This window comes from Meriones unguiculatus, chromosome 1 (assembly GCF_030254825.1).
Source record: "Meriones unguiculatus strain TT.TT164.6M chromosome 1, Bangor_MerUng_6.1, whole genome shotgun sequence".
In the NCBI taxonomy this organism is placed as follows: Eukaryota; Metazoa; Chordata; class Mammalia; order Rodentia; family Muridae; genus Meriones; species Meriones unguiculatus.
Window position 1 is genome coordinate 94959275 of NC_083349.1, and position 22861 is coordinate 94982135.

A 22861-nucleotide genomic window follows, 5' to 3' on the forward strand; every position below is an offset into this window, starting at 1 on the left:
ACAGTCAAGAAAGGACTTGTGGATAATATGATTCTCCTAATAGTTGGTTGCCCAGTTAGAGCACATTAGTGATACAGGGATGTAGCATGCTTCTGAGCAAAGACAGCACCACTGAGATTGTGGTAAGATGTTAGAAAAAGGCTTAATAAGATTAAGATGGAGAGCAGCATCCATTTCTCTTAGTAATCACATAGAAAATTATCCTAAATGCGGATGAGTTTTTTAAAGCTGTCCCAGAAAAATTGTTATCTTTAGTTGAGTAGTTTATGAATGTATTTAAAAGAAACAATTTAATTGATGTTCATTTGTAAAATTATTATTTGAGGCTGAGTTTGAAGAAATACCTTAGATACTGTTGGGTGACATGACCTGTATTGCCAGTGTTGGGAGACTAAGACAGGAGGTCCGCAGGCACGAGGTTAGACAAGTTCCTCACGTTCAAGAGCCTGTCTGAGAAACAAGCAAGAAGTAGAAAGCCCATCCTCCGAGCTGGGGCATGGCCACTTCAGCCATCAGTGCAGGCTGTGGAGTGAAGCTGAGGTCTGGCCGCATCTGCTGCCTGTTTACTTCCTTTGTGAGTTTGGGCAAGTTGATGTCTCTGAGCTTCCCGTGCAAGACTGAGAACACTGTCCTAACATGATTCAGCTTTGAGTTCTTGTATGATTGTTAGCCTTTAATGTTGATTTATTTTTTTTAAGTGATCGCAAGGGAAAGTTAATTCTGGTCAAAAAGTAGGAAATTTTACTAGACTTTTTTTAATCTGGGAGGAAAAATAAAACACTTGCTTTAGGGAAAGCAAGACAGGATTATAATGTCACTTTTGTAATGTACATGAGAAGATTTTTTTTTCTCATTTGTTTGTTTAATTGGTGGGTTGGTTATTGTTTTGAGACAGGGTCTCACAATGCATCTCTGCCTGTCCTGGAACTCACTCTGTAGACCGTTTGCCTCTGCCTCCCAAGTGCTGGGGGTTAAAGGCTAATGAAAGATATTCTTTAAAGACAATTTGTGATCTGACTGATATAAACTACACATGTTCAAAGTGTGCAGTTTGAAAAGTTTCTATGTATATAAAGCCACCACCACTATAACGAGAGTGCACATAGCTGTCATCCTTTGTAATCCTTACCCAGCTCCCCTCCCCCAAACATCTGGCAGTGCCTGCTTTGTTCTCTGTCACTGTGGATTAATTTACATTAGCTAGAATTTTATATAATGGGAAGCACACTGTATACATTCTGTTTTTTTCTGGCATTTCACCTGCATGTTTTGAGATTCAGCTATATTGTCTATAGTAAAGTAGAATTTTCTTATTTGTGTATCACAATTTGTTTACTTCTTTTAACTGTTGGTGGGCCTTTGTTTCACATTAAAATTGAGTTATTACAGATAAGTTGCTAGGAACTTCCATTCTTGTACATGTCTTTCTGTGGGGATTAGCTTTCATTTCTCTAGATTAAACACATGCGAGTGAAATGGAAGGTCTGTGTGGTTGCTTCAGCTTTTTAAGAAACTGACAACTTGTTTTCCGCAGCGACTGAACCATTTCACGTTCTCACCAGCCAAGTGTTGTAGTCCCAGTTGTTCTGTGGTCTGGCGTACACTTCACATGCTCAGGTTTTTGTTTTTAAGACTTTTTTTTCCATATGTGTGTTTTTCTTTCTTCTTTTTTCCTTTTTTTTGCTTGTGTGTATTGCATCACGTGTATGCCTAGTGCTCTTGGAGACTAGAAGAATATGACAGATGTCCTAGAACTGGAGTTACAATGATTGTAAGCTGTCATGTCTGTTCTAAAAATCCAACTGGGGTCCTGTGCAAGGACAGTCAGTGTCTTTAAGCACTGAGCTTCTCTCCAGCTAAATAAGGTCATAGTCATTTTCATCTAGTATTTCTACTGAGTGTGCAGCTTTTAGATCATTATTATAAAATATATTAAGAATTCACACTTTCTTCACTAATGTTTACTTATCATATATGAAATTGTGTTACACAAACACATTTTCCTCTCCACGGAAATCTTTAGTAAAAGGCGAAAGATTTATACGATCTGAAGAGAAACCAGAGTATACACAAACACATTTTCATACAAGCAAATAATGTACTTTGAGTTTCCCAATTAACTCAACGTATTGAGCATCTTCACATGTGTTCAATTCCTGTCCCCACTGTTGATGTGTCTCTTCAGAACTTTGACTCAATCCTTTATTGAGTTGTTTTGTTTTTCTAAATATATTCTGGCCACTAATTTTTTCATGCATATATTAATTTATTTTCCTGGCATGTAGAGCCAGAAAAGCAAAACTTTTAAGATATATTTAGGAGCTCTCTTGACTTGTTTCATTGCTTAATCTCATAACAATATTGATGCGGATAATAAATAAATAAATAGATTGGACCAAGAAAGAGTCTAATTATATCAGAGGAAGTACTTTTAATTTGAGGGCCAACAAAAGTAATGTAAGGACTGGTAGTAGTCCCTTCACAGGGCTATATGTCTGTTGGAATGTGACTCAAGTTACTTGATTGAGAAAGAACATTTTCCTCAGACATGAGCAGGTTGCTAACATCTCAGTACCCTTTCCTGTTTTGTACCATTTTTCTAGGCCAAAATAGTGCAACCTTTTGTAACTTTTCAAGCATTTCCATGTGCTTTTTGTTTTTTGAAGATTCATTCACGATTTTAGTTTGAATTGTTGCTAGGAAATAAAAGGAAGGTTATTTACGGGCATCGATTAGCTTTAGCAGAAACAAACTACAATCTCTGTAGGGCACGAACCTCATTAAAAAAAATGCTCCACATTCTCTATTCCAGCAATAGCCTGTAGTTGGTATGGTCAGACAGGTTCATGTAACTTTCTGTAAAGGCAAATTAATTAACCAGATTCTAGAGAATCCAGATGATTAGAGGTCATAGGGTTGTTGTGGCCTTGGGAAGAGTCAGGGGTGCTTTTATGACAGGATTCTGATAGAGTTAATGAAGGCTTTCCTGTTTAGGAAACCCTGGTCATTTGTTTCCAGCTCCAACACAGGTCCACACTAAAGAAAACTGCCTCTGTAGAAAAACTGATAGTGGATAGTGTTAGGCATAAAAATTTTTATTATCAGCATCAATATTGTTATGAGATTAAGCAATGAAACAAGTCAAGAGAGCTCCTAAATATATCTTAAAATAAAAAAGAGAGTAATCCTACAGGAATGTTTAGATGCCCATTGACTTACAGGATTTTGTTATTGAAGAGAACTTTAGAAATTATTTCTAATATTCTTTTACAGAGGAGGATATCTTATTATGACATCAAAGAAGCATTTTAGTTGTTTTTCTTCACTAAAAGAGTCATTTCAATGTATGTATTATCTTTTCCTAAGCCCTTGAAGTTTTACTAATATACAAACTGTGTGTATCTATACTTGTTACTATAAAGGTTGTTTTTCTATTCTTGAGCATTTTGAAAATTTGTTAATGTACATAAATAAATACAGTACCTTGAATGGCTAAATGATTAGGTCTGAGGTGATTAATAATGTTAGAGGACAGCAGAGGACATTGCCCTGTCCTTTGTGTAACCTGTTCCATTTTGATATTCATAAACCATTGTTTGGCCTGGGCTACAAAGTCTACAGTTTGTTGAGTGGCTTTGGGTCAAAGTCCTGTGGCTAATTTGCTTTCCTTAAGGGTAGTGCTTTTAACACTAGTTAGAACAGGAGGAAGTATATTTAGGCTGCCAGTTTATTGTGAATGAGATCTGCAAATGTGAGTTCCAACCATTGGAATTAGTGGGATAAATTGATTCTTAAGGATTCCACACCCATGGTCACAACAGAAGGAAATTGGCACAAGGCATATTATTTGGCTGTGGTTAGATTTATTTGCTAACTCACTGTTCTGTACGTGTTCTCACTAGTCTATCTGTGGTGAAAACACATATTCACATAATGCTGTTTGAAGGCTTATCTGAGTACCAAAATAGGATAAGGGGCTGGGAAGATGGCTTAGTCAGTAAAGCACTGGCCATATAAGCATGAGGACCCAAGCTTGATCCCCAGCATCCACACAGAAATCCTAAGCATCACAGTGTACCCTTGTGATTGTGCTGGGAAGGCAGAGATCCCTGGGGCTTGCTAGCCAGCCAGTCTAGCTGAATTGGTGAGCCTCAGGTTCTAATGAGAGACTCTCAGAAAACAAGACAGCACCTGATTTTAACTCCTGCCTTCCATAGGCACATTCATCCACATGTATGTGGATCCACCACACACACACACACACACACACAGAGAGAGAGAGAGAGAGAGAGAGAGAAAGTGATTTTGAAATACCTAGATTACCAGACTCCATCTTTTTGCTTTCCTTGGATTTCTGCAAAGGCATTGGAACCTTTCAGAAACATAACAAATTCTTGTTATAAGGGAACTTAGTGTTTGTTTGTTTGTTTGTTTTTCTGAGATAGGGTTTCTTTGTGCAGCTTTGGCTGTCCTGGAACTCACTCCATAGACCAGGCTGGCCTCGAACTCAGAGATCCACTTGCCTCTGCCTACCATTGCCTGAATTTTTCTTTTCTTTTCTTTTCTTTTCCTGCTTTCTTTCTTTCTTTTGCTCTTTATATTTTAAAGTGTTTAAATTGTCATTATGTGGAGCATTCAATGCACAGGTTGCATTAATTTTATTAGTTTGGTGCAAAAAAAAATTTTTGTTTCAGTCTCAGTTTTAAGTTATTACCACTAGGCTTATTAATCAAAATGCAAACTATTATGATCAACACAAATGTTGTTAAAAAGTTTGTTTATCCTGTAGCATAAAATTCTTGGCTTTAGGATTTGATGAGCTCTTGGAAAGCACTTTCTGCATCCTGCTGCTAAGGAAGTGCAAAAAGTGATCAAAACCCTGGAAGAGGTGTTAACTGTTGGCAAGAGTTCAGGTGAATACGGCAGACAAGGCAAAACTGTGTAACCAATTTTATTCCACCTTTGAAGCTTTGGTACGTGGTCAGGGTTGTTAGAGAAGAATCAGGCCCTTTCTGTTGACCCCGCTGGCCGCAGTAGCACACTTTCCAGTACACCTCCTCTGCTTGCTGGCATACTTCTTAGATATAACAGTTTCCCTGGGATACAGCATGCTGCTGTGGGTCAGCCTGGCCACACCCCGCCCCCACCCCCATCAGTGATCATCACCTTTTCTGTGGGGAAGAGCTTTGGAGCAGCTTCATGGTCCAACCACAAAGCTAAATGTCACTAGTTGTTGTCATACAATCCAGTTTTCATCACAAATTCACCATTATTGCACAAAATAACATCATTACTTAAAAAAAAAAATTCGGTCATCTTATATGGCATTCACTTACAGAGATCTCATCTTTCCAATTTACTTCAAATGATAAAAACATTGGATTGGCCCATGTTGAGTTTTTTGGCAACTTCTCATGTAGTTATGAATTAGCTTCCATGACTACAGTCAGTTGGTCATCATCAACTTCTGATGGCAACATATCTTCTTTATTTTTAAGGCTATCTTTCCTTTGCAAAATTTCTAGAACCATCACTCACTGTATATTCATTAGCAGTTTCTGGGCTAAGTTCGCTGTTAACATTAAGAGTTATCTCTACTGCTTTACCACTCATTTTGAATTCTAATAAGAAAATCCCTCAGATTTGCTTTTTGTTTAACATCTTTTCCATAGTATAAAATAAATATAAGACAAATATAAATTAATAAGTTTTGGGTTTTAAAAAGCAAGAAATGTGCATTAAAATGTTGTAAAACTTAACCACAGTTATTAAGAATGGATTTCTTTATTACACAGCAAATTTTAACATTGTAAAAACCACAGCTTTTACACTTACCTAATAATACCTATTCAGGTATTTGTTTGTTTGAGTGCTCTATCTACATGTACACCTGCATGCCATAAGAGGTCACCAGATCATATTGTAGATGGTTGTGAGCCACCATATGGATTCCAGGAATTGAGCTCAAGACCTCTGGAAGAGCAGACACTACTCTTAACCACTAAGCCATCTCTCCAGCCCCCTTTTCAGGTATTTGTAATAGGCACTCAGAAAGTGAAGTCAGTCCAAAAGAGTCTATTATGCATTCATTTCTCTAGTCAGTCGTATGCTAGTTTTAAGGTACTTTGGATATCAGAATTGGTTTTAATGTGTTGATTTGCCAATACGTTTGGGAATGTGTGAAATCTTTTTTTTTATTATTATTATTATTATTATTTTAAATAGGAATAAACAGTTCTTTCTTAACCTTTTCCCAGATACATGCTAGGGTTAAAAAGAAGAGGGCAAACTCAATACCTTTCTGTAGTTTCTTTAATGTGTCACTCAATTCTCTGTGAGCTGAAAAGTCTTCACTGTAAACAGAACTACTCTCCAAGATTGATGGTGCAAGTTCCAGATGTGTTAAGTAACTTTGAGGACTAGAACTCCGGGCAGCATTATACCAAAAAGAGAGCCAGCCCATTTAGCTGACTCCCTCACCTGTCCACTACCTGCAAGAAAGGGAGACACCCTGAGACCAGGTACTGTATGCAGGACCCCCCACCTCACACACCAAAGAGTCCAGGGGTGCCTCATTCTAGACCCTAGACCCTGTAGAGTCAGCAGGGGTCGTGGAAGCTCTGCCTCTGACAGGACTGTGCACCCTCACTCTGCAGAGCTCATCCCAGCCTGTGAGCCTTCAAGATGGAGCTGGACATGCTTTTCCAGCGTGAGCCTTCAAGATGGAGCTGGACATGCTTTTCCAGCTGTTGTAGGTAGACACACCAGACCATGGTGCAGCTCATTGCTCCAGTTTGGAGCTAACTCCCAGGTGGAATGGCAGGAACAATAGTTCGTATTAGATGCTTTTTTTTTCCACTTCCTGATTTATTTATTTATTTATTTAAATGTATACAGTGTTCTGTCTGCATGTATTCTTGCAGGCCAGAAGAGGGCACCAGATCTCACTATAGATGGTCATGAGCCACCATGTGGTTGCTGGGAAGTGAACTCAGGACCCTTGGAAGAACAGACAGTGCTCTTAACCGCTGAGCCATCTCTCCAGCCCCATGTTAGATCTTTATATAATTACAACACTTTGTTTTTAGTTTGAGTAAGGACTGAAATTACTTATTTTTCTTAAATCTCTAGGTCTGGGGTTTCCAGTGTCTTTGTGTGGACATTCTTCCTAAATTGGGGAAGTTATTCTTCCTAAATTGGGAAAGTTATTACTGAGGGAGTCTACATTTCAGTAGTCTAAAGAAAAATCTTCTTCCCAGATGTCTAAAACATTTTATTGGAATCTCAAAAATTTAGATTCAAATCGTATTTATTATTGGCAAAAAGATGATAAGTGATTTAAATGACATTTTAGATGAAATATGAAGATTATATTTTGTCTGTATTTTGATAAGAGCAGGGCATCAGGAATTAGCATTTAAAAGTCATTTGTCTCTTCAGTTTTGAAGAAATAATTGTAACTCCGAATAATGAAAGTGCACTGGTCCAATGGCTTTTTGGACATAAACAGCACAGTTTACCTTTCATTCCTTTTTTGAGGAAACTTGTTCACTTCTTTGCCCAGCACTGAAAGGAATGGTATGTGTGCGAGCAGCCATCCCTGTTACCTCTGCAGTCATGTGGTTGCCACATGAGGTGGACGGGTGCTGCTGAAAGGATATGCAGCTGCCACTTTAACAAGTTTAGCAGCCTGAGGTGTGTGGCGCTGGGTACAAGCTGGCAACTAAGCAGCAGAGTGCATCTGACTGCAAAGCCGTGCATTTTCTAAGGCCAGGCTCAGGCTTAGGTCACTTTATCCCAAGTGGCCACATTACAGTTCTCTGATGTCTGTTGTGGCTTATTATTGTCAGTGTTTCTTCATAAGGTCCTGATATATCAATCACAGTTAATTTGCAGAGAGCTACCCAGAAGATAAGTTAAACTGAACATTTTACCTGCAGATACATATTTTTTATTTTGTTTTTCTCATCAATGTGCAGTTTTTAGCTTAGCAAATATTCTACTGTTCTTATTCCACTCTTTAACCCAAAAGAGTTTTGTTGTTTTGTTTTGTTTTTTGTTTTTTTTTTTTTTTCAATTTAACTCAAAGAGTCCTGATCTATTTATATTTAGTATATTTAGTTGGAGAAATTAATGATGAACTAAGTTGAGGGCATAAGTGCAGTTGTTAAGTTCTAGCTAATTGTGTGAGTGGGCAGGAAAAAGCCAGTTCAGGTGGCAGTAGAAACAGGTTTGGGGTGTCTAGGAAGAACAAGCAGAGAATCTGGTAACTTGGACCATCCCTAAACACTTGGAAAATGTGAAGATGACATTTTCAAGTATTTACATTTTCAAATTTATTGAATGAAAACTTTCTTTTAGGTATTTCTCTCTTTTATACATACATATATACCCACCCAGGATTATTTTTCTGAAGGCAAGATTTGGAACAGCATACAATGGAAAAAATCTTTGATATAATAGCAGTGGCATGATCAGAACATAAATTTATTCCAGAGCCCTGGGCCCAGAGAATAAAGTTGAAGGCAGAGTCACTTGGCCCAAAGAAACTTAAGCATCCCTTTCTCCTGTGCAGCTGATTTAGATGGAGCGTGAAGGGTGGGCCTTTGTGAGCACATGAAGTATGTTTGGTACAGGCAAGGCTCTGTTTCCTGTTTTGACACAGAGAACACTGAAAAGAACAGAGAGCATACTTATTCACAGAGGCTTTAAGTTTTCAAATAATTTTACCTATCAGATTATAATAACTGATTAGCACCTGTTTGGGGAGTACTGTACTTTACTACATTCATTATCTCATTTAAGCCCATACTTGCCTTAAAAGGTAAGTAAAATCTTAGAAAATTTATTGGCTTGCCCTACGACCCACAATAGTAAGTACTTGAATCTACACTGAAGTATGCTAGATTCCAGAACATGCTCTTAATTCCTGGCCTGTAAGTTCCCAAGTTTCCGCTCTTAATTTCATTTCAGTGTAGTAGACAAGATAGTGGCCCGGGCTTGCTGTGGGAAGGAAGGGTAAATGAGATGCGTCTGTGTGTGGATACAGAGTGGACTCTGTACTTGTAATAACTGCCTAGGGGTGAAAGAAAATGGTTCTGACCAGAGGAGGTGCAGCAAGGTCCCACCAAAGAGCTCATGCCCTATTAGAATTCAGATGAAGAGAAGTTCCCCCAGGGTTTCCGGATCAAAGCGCATTCCAAAGGCATTACAAATGAAGCCCTGTAAGGAAGCTTAGTTTTAATGGTGTAATTGGGAACCTACTGCTCCTCCCCTAGTCCTCAGCCATACCCTGAATGGTAAGATCATTAGTGGGTACCATTTCCCAAGAGTAGATAGTCAAGCTCTATGGAACACAGACAACAGTTGCTTAGCATTTGTGAGCAAGTTTAGTGTGGGGGGGGGGGGGTTCTGTGACAAATTCAAAATTTACAAGGTTTACAGTTCAAGGCAGAATGAAAACCCACCTATGTGATTTTCTTTTTAATAGCCCTGTGTTTGTTTGGTTGTTGTTGTTGTTTGGGGGGCCTCTTTGCATAGCCCGGGCTTTTCTAGAACTCCCTCTGGCCTCGAACATACAGAGATCTGTCTCTGCCTCTGTGCTCTGGGATTTAAGGCACATGCCACCAATCATAGCCTAAGTTTTCTCAACACATTCCATTCCTTGTCTCCAACAACTGTCAAACCTGCAAGTGTATTTTTGTTTATTGTTTGTGTATGTGTGTATACACATGTATATATGTGAATTTAACTGTAATCTAATTTCTTGCTTATATAGTTTATACTAGAAGAATGTGAAATTGCTTTTGATTATTGCTTTATGATGAATGCTATTAATTAAATGTTACTTTACAAATTACCATCTTTAGCAATTGCATTGGTTTAAATTTTTTCAATTTATTTATTTTGTATGTGGGTATAGGTGTGGGTACATATATGCCACAGCACATGTGGGGAAGTCAGAGAACAAGTTGTGGGAGTTAGCTCTTTCCTTCCAACATGCAAATCTCAGGGATCAAGCCTTAGAATTTGCTATATACAGCAGGCTGGCTCTGCATAGTGATCTGCCTTCCTCTTCCTCCCCAGTTGTTGGGATTAAAAGCATGTACTAGCATGCCTAGTAAGTATGCACTACTTTTTAAGGATAGTTTTAGTTTTGCTTGTTAAGTACATGGTTATGGTATGGTATGGTATGGGTAGGTACCTAAGGCAAGGCATGGAATGCAGAACATTCTGGAATTTTTCCCACTTTCCATTTTTTCTCCTGTGTAGACACCAGATTCCTTTGGGAAATCATCATTTGGAAAAGGTCAGTAGCAGAAAGGGGGCCATTCTTTAGTATAAAAATATGAATTGGAAACTAAATATCTGTAATCATGTCAGAGTTATTTGTATTTGAAAGGAAACATTTATATACAAGAGCCCTTTTGGTAATGTAAAACACTAACACAGGCTGTGAGTGGGGTAGGGACAGACTGGGGAGTGTCAGAGCAGTGGCTGTGCAGAGTGAAATCATTTGCTAATTAGATTGCAGAGCATTTTTAGAATATTTTCTTTTCTTTGTTGGGTGAAGTTTTCTATTCCCATAGGCGAAAACAAACATTTTACTACATTTGCCAATTACAGATTAAACATTTAATAGTTTTAAAGAAAATATAAAGGAGAAAATGGGTGAATTATCAGAACCTAATTAAAGCCCAGAAGGAGTTCACTGGCTGCCTGCTGAAGCCTAGGCTGTCTTCCCCCTCAGTGCCACCTAACAGAACTTCTCCAGTCTCTGTCATGCACTGATGAGCTGACTCTGTTTTCACTCAGCTTCTGCTCTTTCTCTCCTCCTTTGTCATCCTGTGTCGCAGTACACCCATGATGAAATTACAAGTCATTCTGTTTATACAGAAATGTCAGTGGATGTGTGTGTCGTGTGTGTCTGTGTGTGTGTGTGTGTGTGTCTGTGTGCATGTGTGCTGTGCTGTGTGTGGAAGTTAGAGAACAGCTTGGTGGAGCTGATTTTCTGTACATGAGTTCCAGCTATCAAATTCAGGTTACCAGGCATGGGTGAAAGTCCCTTAAATCGCCAACTCTCCAGCCCCAGAAATTTCATCTATTTTTATTCTCATATTAAGGTATACTTTGGTGGTACTTCTGAAATATTATAAATATTTCTTCCTCTGGCTCTGCCCCTCTGCATCCTACATCTCCATGATCTCAGCAGATTGTCTCCAAATTCTCCTTATAGCACTGCTTGTTTTTGAGGAAAGGTAAAAGGCCATTTTTACCTACAGTAAAACCTACTGTCTTCTGATCTTTTGCCTTGGCATCTAAGATAGCTCTGCAAAATGAGTTGTTTTTGTAAGTGGATGAAGTCTAGAGAAGTCTAGCAAAGAACTTACTAAGCTGAAACTTTGCCATATTGGATCTTGCCTTCCAATCTGTTATGTCTTCGGAAGCTTTCAGCTTCACAGTCTCATTCACCAAAGTGGTTGCAGCCTCGCAAGAGCTAAATGTTTCCAACTTCGAGTCCCTTAGATACCCTGCCTTTCAAGCACTCTGTAGAGCATCACAAGATATCCTTTGCCCATGGCTGTCCCTTACTTAATTTCCACTCTCTGGATGTGAGTCAGGTAAGGATTTGGAGTTTTGGGGTTCTTATTGCCTAACATTTGTGATGCTCCTCAGTGTGGCCTGTTCCATCAGTTCTTTAACCTTAATGTACTTTTGCTTTATATGTTCTTGGCTGGGGCAGCTTTTTGTTTCTTCTTGGCCAACCAGAACCATAATTTCCTGACTTTCAGCCTTTCTCTTCTCACTTCTTGTAACCATAGCATCAAGATCACTTATTTATCTTTTTCCCTATAGTGCCTTGGTTTTGCTCCTCATTTCAGATGTGCATCTCATATTTCCAACTGGCATATAGGCTGCTCAGAGATAGTCTCACTGTTCATGGCACTTAACACAGTACTTTCTGCTCTTCATAATAGGTATCCGGTTAGTATTTGTTTATCATTAAGGAGCAAGTCATTTTTGCTGTCATTTGTTATTACCTTTTGTTCCCTGTAATAGTATTATTTTTAGCAAAAGCAATGTGAACTATGAAACTAATATTGATACGAAGAAAAACATCATTTGAACAAGGAAAAAATAGGAAGTCATTTGAAATGAAGTACTGATCCTGTAAACAAACATATACAAAGATACAGATGTAGAAACAAGCATTGAATGATATTATTTCTCCCCAGGTGTGGTCACTCACCTGTCTACCGCTCCCGTGAAATGGCAGCTCGTGCATTGGTCCCCTTCATTATGATAGACCAAATACCAAGCACCCTCTGTGATCTGCTGGACTCTCTTCCCAACAGCACTGACCAGTCTTTCCGACAAAACCATATTCATGGGACACTTCTACAAGTAAGTGCAGTGACTCTGCGTGACTTCCATAGAATGCCACAAGATATACTTTTGTATTCTTAGCAGGCGATGACTTGATATACAGGCTTTTAAGTTTATCTGTATAATTTACTCATTTTACCTTCTTAAAAACCAGATATCTCCCAGATATGATTTCATGCACCTCAATTATGAACCAGTGTATACTGATTTGGCAGCTCATTAAATTCTTCAACATGCTTTTCTATCAAATATTCCAATAGAACATTCTGGCCCTCTTCTTGTTCAAGGTTGTGATGGTTTGAATGAGAAATGCCCCGAGAGTTCTCGGTATTCGAATGCCTGGTCCTTAGTTGGTGTCATTGTTTAAGAAGGTGAAGACCTTGTAGCCTTGTTGGAGGAAGTGTGCCACAGGTGGCAGGCTTTGAGAGTTTAAAGACTCACACCATTGTTCTCTCTGCTTCCTGCTTGTGGTTCAAAATGTTAACCCTCAGCTTCCTGTTCCTGCCACCATGCCTTTACTCTACCAACAAGGACTCTTAACTCTCTGGAACCACTAGCCCAAATAAACTCTTCTCTAAATTGTCTTTGTCATATTTTATCAAGCCATCCTGCTGGCTTATGTTTTAAATAAATATAGAATTTTACTGTTCTTTTTAGTTAAGTGCAACAAATGAATGAGAATTCATTGAAACTCTCCTTTTAAAACCGTAACTGGAATGGGTAGCATTGGTAAAATCTTGTATTCACATGACTCTTGTGTACATTTACCTGGGCATGGATGGGGACGGATTTAAACTTCAGGTCATGTCACTAGCTTACAAGCACAATGAGAGTTGGCCTTGAGATCCCAGGACATATTGTATTCCTGAAGTCTACACTGCTGACGTGGGAGGCAGTGTGTGAAATGGTTCACAGAATGGGAGTCTAGAGATGAACTGCTTGGTTCTGCATCAGGTATCCACTCTGCCCTATGATGAAAACTAATTCTGTAGGTGAAATGTAAGGTGCAGCTGTGTTCTTATCTTTGTTCGTTGGTTGTTTGTATATTCAGCAAAGACTTACTGAATGCCTGCTATATACTGTTGTGTCATAGTCAGAACAGCAAATAAGTCATTCCTGGCCTGGACAATATAAAGAGCAGAAAACAGGCAGTCCCAATGTAGCATGCTAAGTGCTGGATGACACATGCCAGGGCCATGTGAGTTGAGTTGGGGCAATCAGGGCAAGCATCACAGAGCAGGTGGCAGTTTAGCAGAGGTTGAAAACATTCATCAGGCATGGTAAAGGAGTGTCTTGTGCAGAGAGAACGTCATAGAGTAAGGTAGAGGAGAAGGCAGCACACACCTGGAAACTGTAACTTGGGTTAGACTGAAACCACCTGAGTGGTTCTCAGGACTTTACACATTTGAAATTAAAGAGGTCCCAAGCCAGTTTTACCTTTCAGTATTTAATTCGACAGTAAAAATGAGGTAATATCAAGTCATAGGAACCCAAAGCACATACTTCTTTATCACCAGAGAAGACATGTTCACATCCCTTGTAGACCTTGGCAAACTCACCTGCACATAATAAAGGAAAAGTAGAGGAAACCATCATCTCAGTGTCATTTTGAAAGAAGTTTGATCTGGTGGATCTCTTAAAGAGATTACACAACACACATGCACAGACACACACACACACACACACACCATGCCAGAGTCTTGGAGTTCATAGTGTATTTCAGATCATTTGCTCTGTGTTGTGTGCATTAGATTTTCATGGTTTCTTTTGTTGGGAGTCGAGAAATATTTGAGGGCAGGGATGCATGCCACAACACCCAGGTGGCCGACAAGGATAGCCCTGGGTGTCAGTCCTCACCGCCTTCCTTGTTTGAGAGGCCCTCTGTTGTCTTTCTGCTGTGTGCACCAGGGTTCTGGCCTGTAAGCTTACAGGGTTCTTTTTTCTTCACTTCAGATTGTAGCTCTGGATTTACTTTGGACTAGGTATTCAACCCAGGTCCTCACATTGTATGGTGAGCACATGTACCCCAAGAACCATCTCTCCAATCTCATGTGGTTTCTTTTCTAAAGGCTTAAGTAAGCATTTACACCTTTTGGGTCCTCACTTCATTCCTGTGCTGAAGAGAGGCTATGTTTAGCTTAGCCTTGGGGAAGGCCATAAAGGCCCAAAGATCTGCACTGGCTTAGTCAAATAAATTAAAGCTCTCTCTTTCCTTTCTTTTTCTTTCTTTTTTTTTTTCTTTTGTAACAAAAACAATCTCACAGCATTTATTGTCACCTGATAATAACATAAGGACCACTAAAACAATATGAATAAATGTTTCACGCTGTTGCTCTCAGCAGAATACACCATTTTGGAGAAGAGGAATGTTACCTTCTTTTAGTATGATTCAACCCAGGTGTCTTCTTGACTTTGGTTTAGAATGAATCTCTTCAGCACCACCAAAACCAGTAGCTGCTCATACAGCCACCCCTGAGTCTGCGACCTATTCTGCAAGTTCCTAAAGAGGAGGTTGCTGGGTACCACCACCTTGTGCACCTTCCGGCCCTGGCCAAGATGCTACAGTGCAAGTCCCAGAAACCACACTAGTAGGAGGCTTGCCTCAGAAAGCCGAAGTTAGATCTCTTGGCCACATTTCTGCTGCTGTTGCAAAGGAAACAGACTAGTGACAAGGAAAGTAGGAAAGCAGAATCTTGAAAATGCCCACTGTCCTGAGTTTGAAGGTCGCAGGCCTGAGGCTGGCGGAGCTCTTTCAGAAGCAGTGCTGGTGGAGCCACTTCTCTCTTTCTCTCCCACTCATGCTGGTGAGTCAGCTAGACACCTCCTCCCTCCATCGCAGCCCTGGCTGCACCTATCTGCCAGCAGACACCATCTTCCACTCTGTGTGGGCTACCTTTCTGACTTTGTTGACTGTCGTGTGAAACTCTGGAAAGACAAAAGGCTTCCAATTCTGTGCTTGTATTGCTGTGGCTCTTGTTCCTAATGAATGGAAAGCTTATTGGGGGTGGGAGGGAGTCATAGTGTGGATGCTGGGTATTCACTGTCTAATAGATTGCCATGTTTATAAAGGTTGCTTCACCCTACTTGAAAAGAAGTCACAGTATATGAAGTCCTCTGGTCTGTCTGGACTATTGACTGTGGCCCTTTGGGGAGAACATCTAAAGGGTTAAGTGAGAGAGGAATCTTCAGCTTGTAGGTTCTTCTACACAAAAAGCTACCTTTGAAACCTGCAAATACTTGCACTTGGAAAAGAGATGTTAGGGACATGAGGAGTGATACTCTCCATGGGACCTTCAGAGCCAGCTAAGTAAATACAAAACTCTTAGTTTTTCAAGAGCAGGAAATCATTCTGTAATCAGAAAACAAATTCTTTTACAGAACATTTTCTTCAATTATACATTTGACTTCTTTGAAGATATTTACATAAACATATCAAACTCTAAGAGTATTCTTCCGTATACCTTAAAGACAGAAATGTGCTGATCCCTGACTTTTTGGCTTGGGAAAGACTCATTATAGGGTGTGCGGAACAAGAACATATGGGTTTATTTCCTAATCACGTCAAAACCAGAGGTTCAGAATGGCAGTGCTGAAGTGGATGGACATGGCACACATTAGGAGAGGTGAGGTTGTACAGCAGGTGCTAAAGAGCCCAAAATAAATGTTAAATCTCAATAAAGGTCTGTAAGAGCTGTGGACATTACCTTGTGTGGGAGCAGCCCTGGTGGGGTCACCCATCTGTTAAGCTGTCTGCTTTTAAACCAAGGGGCCATAAGTCTTCTGTCAATAACTCACCATTGCTACTGGGTTACTTATCACTCCCAAAATGTTGCAGTGGCATTTAGAAAGTTCTCTTGTTGCAAGCGAGTTTGGCCAAGAACCCAAGGGAAAGCTTTGTTCTGATTCTTGTGTATTTAACCAGCATCTTGATCTTCTAAAGAGAAGTCTACAATATCTGAGGAGAGAGTTTGAGTTTTGGATTTGCTCATCCACCATGTTTTGGTCATGTTTCTGGTAGTATAACATAAAAGGTGAAAGAAGGCTCTTTTGTAAAGTACGTGGCTTAGATAATGTAGCTGGTTGGAAAGTGGGAAACCATTTGTGTATTTATCAGAACATTTGAGACAAGTTCTTTCTTCAGTCTAAAGTGCCCCCATCCCTTGATGTGAGAGCACAAACTGCATTTCCCTATGAATGGACATCAGCTTTTTCTCTCTGTTTTACCAGCAGAACATGTCAAGCACTTCAGTTCTTTTATTTTTCTCCCCAGTTTGGAGACTTGATTTCTCTACTTTGAGAATTCTGAGCTTTAAAAAAAAAAAAAGTAGGTTGTCTTTCCCGCTTGTGGAGCTCAGTGACAGTGCTCCCTACTTGTGTGGTGCAGTGTGTTAACAGAGAGGCTTTGGGTGGTGGAGGTGCTCAGCGTAGTTTACCATGGAAATGGCAGTAACAGTTGGAGTCTTTGTGATTTCACCCATGCTCTTAGCAAACCTGCAAAGTAGCAAGACAGGTGTAGCTTCTTTCATTCCCTCCCGCTTTGCTCCCTCCTGTTCAGTTGAAGGGTTGAAGGGTTACTTGAATGGCGCCACAGAGGTAGTCAAGAGAGATGCACTTCACTCCAAGCCCACCCTCTTCCTCTCTTTGTATTGTGCTTCCTCCCTAGTAGCAACAGCTTTTCATGACTAGGGAAATTATACCAAGGGGCCATTTCTTCTCTGGTTTTATCTGTAACCAGTTAGTTGGTCTCCTTAAATTGAGCTTTTATGATTCATCAACACTGGAAACAAAATGAGACCACCTGCATCTTAGAGATTGTCAGGGGAAGTACTAAATCCAGAAAGCACACGAAGGACAAGACATACTGTGCCTTCCTCCCTCCACTCATTCTTTCCCGTTGCTCTTTGTGTTTCTCCTGGAGACTTATAGCTGGAGCAACAGTGTTTTCCAAGGCTCCAGCTAAGTCACAGTAGTCACACCCTGCCATCCCTAAATCTTGGTAGATCTGGGAGATGGTGGGACCAAGCAAAGTGGTGAAGATTGAGTTTAATCTGGCAAACAGAGCATTCCTATGTTGTAGGTACTGCTGGAGTACCAGAGGAGTTTGCTTCTGGGGCTCTTCTCTCCCAGTGTACGAGGCTCTAGGTCCAAGGCTCAGTGAGATCCCTGTGGGCAGGAACAGAGGAGTGAGTGAAGCTGAGGTGGAGAGCAGACAGCCAGGTGGCTTTGGACGTGAACAGACCAAAAAATGGGCCCTTTCTGCTTGACAGGACCTCCACACAGAGGGGGACAGCAGAGTGGGACTGGCCTACCAAAGATAGCTTCACGACTGAAATAGAGGATGATTTTGGAATCGCTTTCTTGGAAAGAAAACCAGGAACCTAGAAAGAAGGAATGGCTGACCAGTTTCCCTAAATTGTGTAGAGCAGCTGTTGTTTGAGGAGCTGGGATCAGTGCTTGCCCCAGACCTACTGAAGAAAGGAGAAAATCCAGGATAGAGACAGCCTTTTACTAATGTTGCTGCATCAGTACTTACAGTTTAACATAATTTAGAGTTATTTCCATTTTTAAAAGGATACTCAGTAGACAGTCTGTGCTTTAAGAATTTTAATATCTTTTCCATATTGCTCAACAGTACAAAATTGTGAAACATAAAATGTTCAAGTTGTCCAGAAATGGAATAATAATTGATGGATCCCATTTGGTGACCTGTTCCATTGTTTATTTTATGCTCAGAAAATACAATTTAAGATGGAAAAACAAAAGCATGAAATGATGATGTTGTAAGTGGATTACTTGTCAGTGTGTTTTGTTTCCAGAATGAGTCAGACTTCATTGAAAATACTCATATTTATGACTGGTAGTCAGGCTTGTTCTTCCCTTGTGAGAATCTGTGCTCCTGTGAAAGGAAAACATGTGAGTGGCGAAGAAGTGGCCCGGTCCATGAGGGGCCATGGCAGAGTTCTCCCGTGCTGTGACTGTAAGTGTGTCAGTATCTCTGCTGAGCCTGTGGTTCTCAGAGATCAGGAGTATGGAGGGAGAGCTGGAGACACCTGTGCTCACCTGCAGCTGGCAGTAGCAGCATCTCTTTTAACCCAGGGGGCAAAGGAACAATTATTTCCTGTTGCCTTGATGTGAAGAGCACCGGGTGGCAATGGGTCTTTTTGAAAAGTTAAAGAAAGATCTATACCTTGTTAAAGCTTGACTTTGACAGCATACTGCACTCTGGATTTAAGCCCAAAAAAGTAATCTTTTAATTAAAATGCTACTTTGGGGATAAATTAATCCTTTCCTTATAAACATTCAAAAGTTTTTGTTTGGTGTATGTTACTTAAAGAGCCTTCTCCCAGTGTTGGAGATATTTCCCAGGTGCCAGGTTCAGGAGTGCTGGCTGTCATACATGGTCATTTTCCCCCTGGCAATGCCCTTCTGTGGCTTTGTAATGCTCTGAAGGAAGCCTGAATATAAGTCACGATATCGTGAACTTCACCATAGTCACTTCATGTTTCCCCAGGCGATTTGGGATTAGAATGGGGCCAGGAATAGTGAAAAGCAGACAGCATGCCTATATTTTCCCTAGTTGCTGGATATAATATATCTTGAATGGGTTACCAGTTATTGAGTACTTACAGAGATTCTTCTGGAAGGTATATGTTATTCCTGTCCTACTGATGGGGGAAAAAAAATGAGGGTAAAAGAGTTAGAGATGTTCCCAAAGTTATACGAGTATAAATAGCAACAAATAGATCAGGGATTCGGTTCTAGGCTCATTTGACATTTTTGAGCTGTGCCCTTTAACTTACAGTAGTATACTGTACTGTGCTACATGCACAGTACAGTATCCTGTTTTATATATGTGCATATACATATCATTGTCAGGTTGTACTATACTGTACTAGAGTGTATTACTTCTGTGGATGAGGAAAAAAATCTTCTCAGAGAAAAGTGAGTCACTGTGGAGCCTTCAGGGTCCCACCATGAGAAATTGACATTGTCTGTTGAGTTGTTGAAGCACTATTGATTGATGCCCCTTTCGTCTCAAGTAGGTACATCAAAAAGAGGGATCCTTGCTTAGGAACATTAGCTCTCAGAGATGAGGGTGTGACTGAGTTGGCAGAGCAGTTTTCTAGCATGCTCAGAGCCCTGGGATTAAATCCCAGCACACACGGAAGCTAGAGACAGGAGGACTGAAGTTCAGGGTCATCTTAGCTACATAGTGAGTTCAAAGCCAGCATAGACTACATGAGACCCTGTCTCAAAATCCGACAAACACAAAAAGATAAACTTTCATGGAGTTAATATTTTTATAGCAAGGGGTCTGGGAGATACAATAATAAATGATAGCATAACAGTATAATCTATAGTTAATATAGTAGCTAAATTATGTAGTTTCTTGGAAGCTGTTAATTGCTGTGGCCAAAAAGAGCAGGTAGACTAGAGGAGTCAGGGAGAGTAGGAAGGAAAGCAAGTGCTAGCATTAAATAAAGAGTTAGAGTAATCATTGTTGAAATGATAATGGTTAAGACTGGGGGGAGGTACTACAAAGTAAATACCTTTTCTCCTCAAATTGCAGTAGTCACCTACGTTTGTAAGCAGGTACGCCAGAAGTGTGCCTGCGACTATCTTTCCATAGAGAAGGGCCAACAGAGTGGGCATAATGGAAGAAGGAGGGTAGGAGGGACGCCACATCTTAGAAGCGCCCAAAGTGGATTCCCATGCTCTGGATTCAGGGAGCTCTCGTGGGCCTCTGAGATAGATGTACAGTGAACTGGAGAATGTCTCTGCTTTTTTTCTTTCTTTTCTTTTTACTAACTATCTACTGAGTAGTTTCTAAAGTATAAACAGTTGTGCCAGGTACTATGGATAACACAAAGAAAAGATTGTTTATAACATGTCCCCCACCCTCAAGAAGCTTGTGATCTTCCCTGAAAAAGGAGCTGTTAATATTGCAAGCCACACGTGTGGCAACATATGATGGGTGCCAAAGAATGCATGGTCACACACCTGAGGTGAAGTAGGGTGGGCTGGAGTGAGTGCAGAGGCTTTGTGGACAGTGGGGCCTCCGGTAAACCAACAGAAGAAAGTACTTGCATGGGGGCCTTGTGCTTAGTGTGATTTCAGGGGTGCATTGAGATGATTGGAAGGAAGGTCTATGTCAGAATGTGAAAGACTGAAAATGATATAATATATTTTGAGCTAAAGAAATCTGTTTTAGGAAAATTAATGTTGTCTATTGAAGTAATAGGTAATGTGAAGATTCCTGTTAGCATGCTGAGAGCGTGTCTGAGGGAAGGTCAGCTGTGAGCTTGTGCTGGGGCGGCCACTGTCCTCCCGCCCTCAGAAGAGTGTCAATTCCCTCGGCTTCCCCACCAGTTTCTGCCTATCTGCTCATTATCCTGCGCACCTGGTTTGTTTGGAATTACATCCTTTCCCTCAGACTCCATCAGAAACTCAATGAATCTGGAAAAGAACACTGTTACACTGTCTCAGACAAAGAACTCTTTGACCATTCCAGGAGGGGAATGTGAAGTTCATAAAGTGAAAGAGATATAGGAGCCGCCTAGATAGAATAATCTAGTATTAAGGTCATTTTTCACCTCTTTCTTTCCAGTCACTCCTAGTCATTCTATTGTTATTGTTTTGAGATATTTATTATTCAAGATAATTCTGAGTATATTTCAAAAACCCATCAAAACAGAGTAGCACACTGTATATGTTGTGGGGCTCTGTGGATTCCTATTGAATAATTCATGATATATGGGCCCATTATGTGATGGAAATTTGGGAGGGGGCTTCCTCAGCCTATAAAAATATCATTTATTGTTTGTTTTTAGAAGATGCCAGTGTAATAGGCAAAAAGACAGACCTCGTTGCTTTTGTTGTGTATCATTGGGGATTGCCCAGTGTGTGCACTTGTTCATTTCGGATGCTCAGTTTTTTCAGTTACTAAGGAATTGATTGGCTTTTAAAAGCACTGTAGCTGAGGATAGTGAGATCATTTGGTAGTCACTGTAGGGCAGTGGTTCTCATCCTTCCTCGTGCTGCAGCCCTGTAACACAGCTCCTCATTTGGTGACCCTCAACCATAAGTTATTTTCTTTCTACTTCATAGCTGTAATATTGCTGCTTGAATCATAATGTAGATATCTGATATGAGGGATATTGTGGTCTGCGACCCACAGTGGGGTCATGCTCCACAGGCTGAGAACTGCACTAGAGGTTTGCACTGAAGTGAGCTTAGGGTACAGAGAAAGATTCAAGGACGTGGAGCCCATTTCCTGATTAAGCACGCAGCTGTCGAAATACTCTTCTGTGTTTCAATATTGTTATATTTGATCCCCTTCACCTGATCATCTGCCTTTTGAAAACCTTTGTTTCAAGGTACCTTTGGATTCCCTCTATCATCTCGTGGGACAAGATGGGATACAGCTGTCTTAACTAGTCATGAAAACCCTACTCCTGACCTAGGGACAGGCTGTGGCTCCGCAGGCTACAGGAACTCTGCATAGAGACCATGAGTAGGAATTCAGGACTGGAAATCCTGGTGGAAGCTCCAGATTTCCCTCCCTGCCCTTCCCCTCAACCCACACCCATCCACACACACAAATGTGCTGTGAGCATATAAGCTAGTTCCTTTTAAGATCTTAGCTGTTGAGAGTTTACTTCATGTCCTGTCCAGCCTCAGATCCACTGACACCATGTTTTCTTGAAACTTTAGTTTGCCCTCCCCAGCCTCAGGGAGCTCAGTACTTTGGTAGGTTCTGTTTCCCAGGGAGACCTTCTCCCTGCTCTGGCTTGAAACCTGGATCATTGCTGGGTGTGATTACATCTGTCTCTTTGAGCCTCTCCTGGGTAGGAGGTAGGAACCATGGAAGATTAGGAACCAATTGAGGAAGATTAACCTCTATTCTTAATCTTCTCTAAGAATAGAGGTTCTGCTGACAACTTAGCCAGGACATCAAAATTTGAACTAAACCATCTCCAGATTCCCAGATTTTGACCCCCAAAAGGAGACTAGTGGATCCTAGATAAGGGTGCTAAAAAAAACATGGTGGAAATAGTAAACTTCTAACTCGATTCTTGAAAAATGTTATGATATATGACAGTAAGACTTTAAAATACATTATTTTTTTAAAGATTTATTTATTATTTATACAACGTTCTACCTGCACACCAGATCTTACTATATAGATGGTTGTGAGCCACCATGTGGTTGCTGGGAATTGAACTCAGGACCTTTGGAAGAATAGCGAGTGTTCTTAACCTCTGAGCCATCTCTTTAGCCCTAAAATACATTCCTAATACTTATTTTATAAATTGTCAAATAATTATTTGTCAAATAATTGTCAAATAAATATTTCTGCCTGTGTGTGTGTGTAAAAAGGGAGTAGTCCTGGGCGTACAACTTGGTGGTGAGAGCTTGTAACTCCAAGTTCCATCCTTAACCCTGCACATGGTGGAGGAGTGCTGTCCATAGT

The 22861-nt window shown here is 40.4% G+C and overlaps 1 protein-coding gene, 1 non-coding gene and 1 pseudogene across 2 annotated transcripts in view; 1 reads left to right on the top strand and 2 right to left on the bottom strand.

Moving 5' to 3' along the window:
• Positions 1 to 22861, top strand: part of Thada (THADA armadillo repeat containing) — a 294790-nt gene that overhangs the window by 146073 nt on the left and 125856 nt on the right. Inside the window, exon 29 of the mRNA XM_021652847.2 lies at positions 12237 to 12405. Within this exon, the coding sequence (XP_021508522.1) occupies positions 12237 to 12405 (169 nt within the window). The remainder of the gene's footprint in view (positions 1 to 12236; positions 12406 to 22861) is intronic.
• LOC110558110 (U5 spliceosomal RNA) lies at positions 1952 to 2067 on the bottom strand. Its single transcript, XR_002476995.2, has one exon. It is a non-coding gene; the product is annotated as a U5 spliceosomal RNA (small nuclear RNA).
• Positions 14723 to 16865, bottom strand: LOC110558132 (small nuclear ribonucleoprotein E-like; annotated as a pseudogene).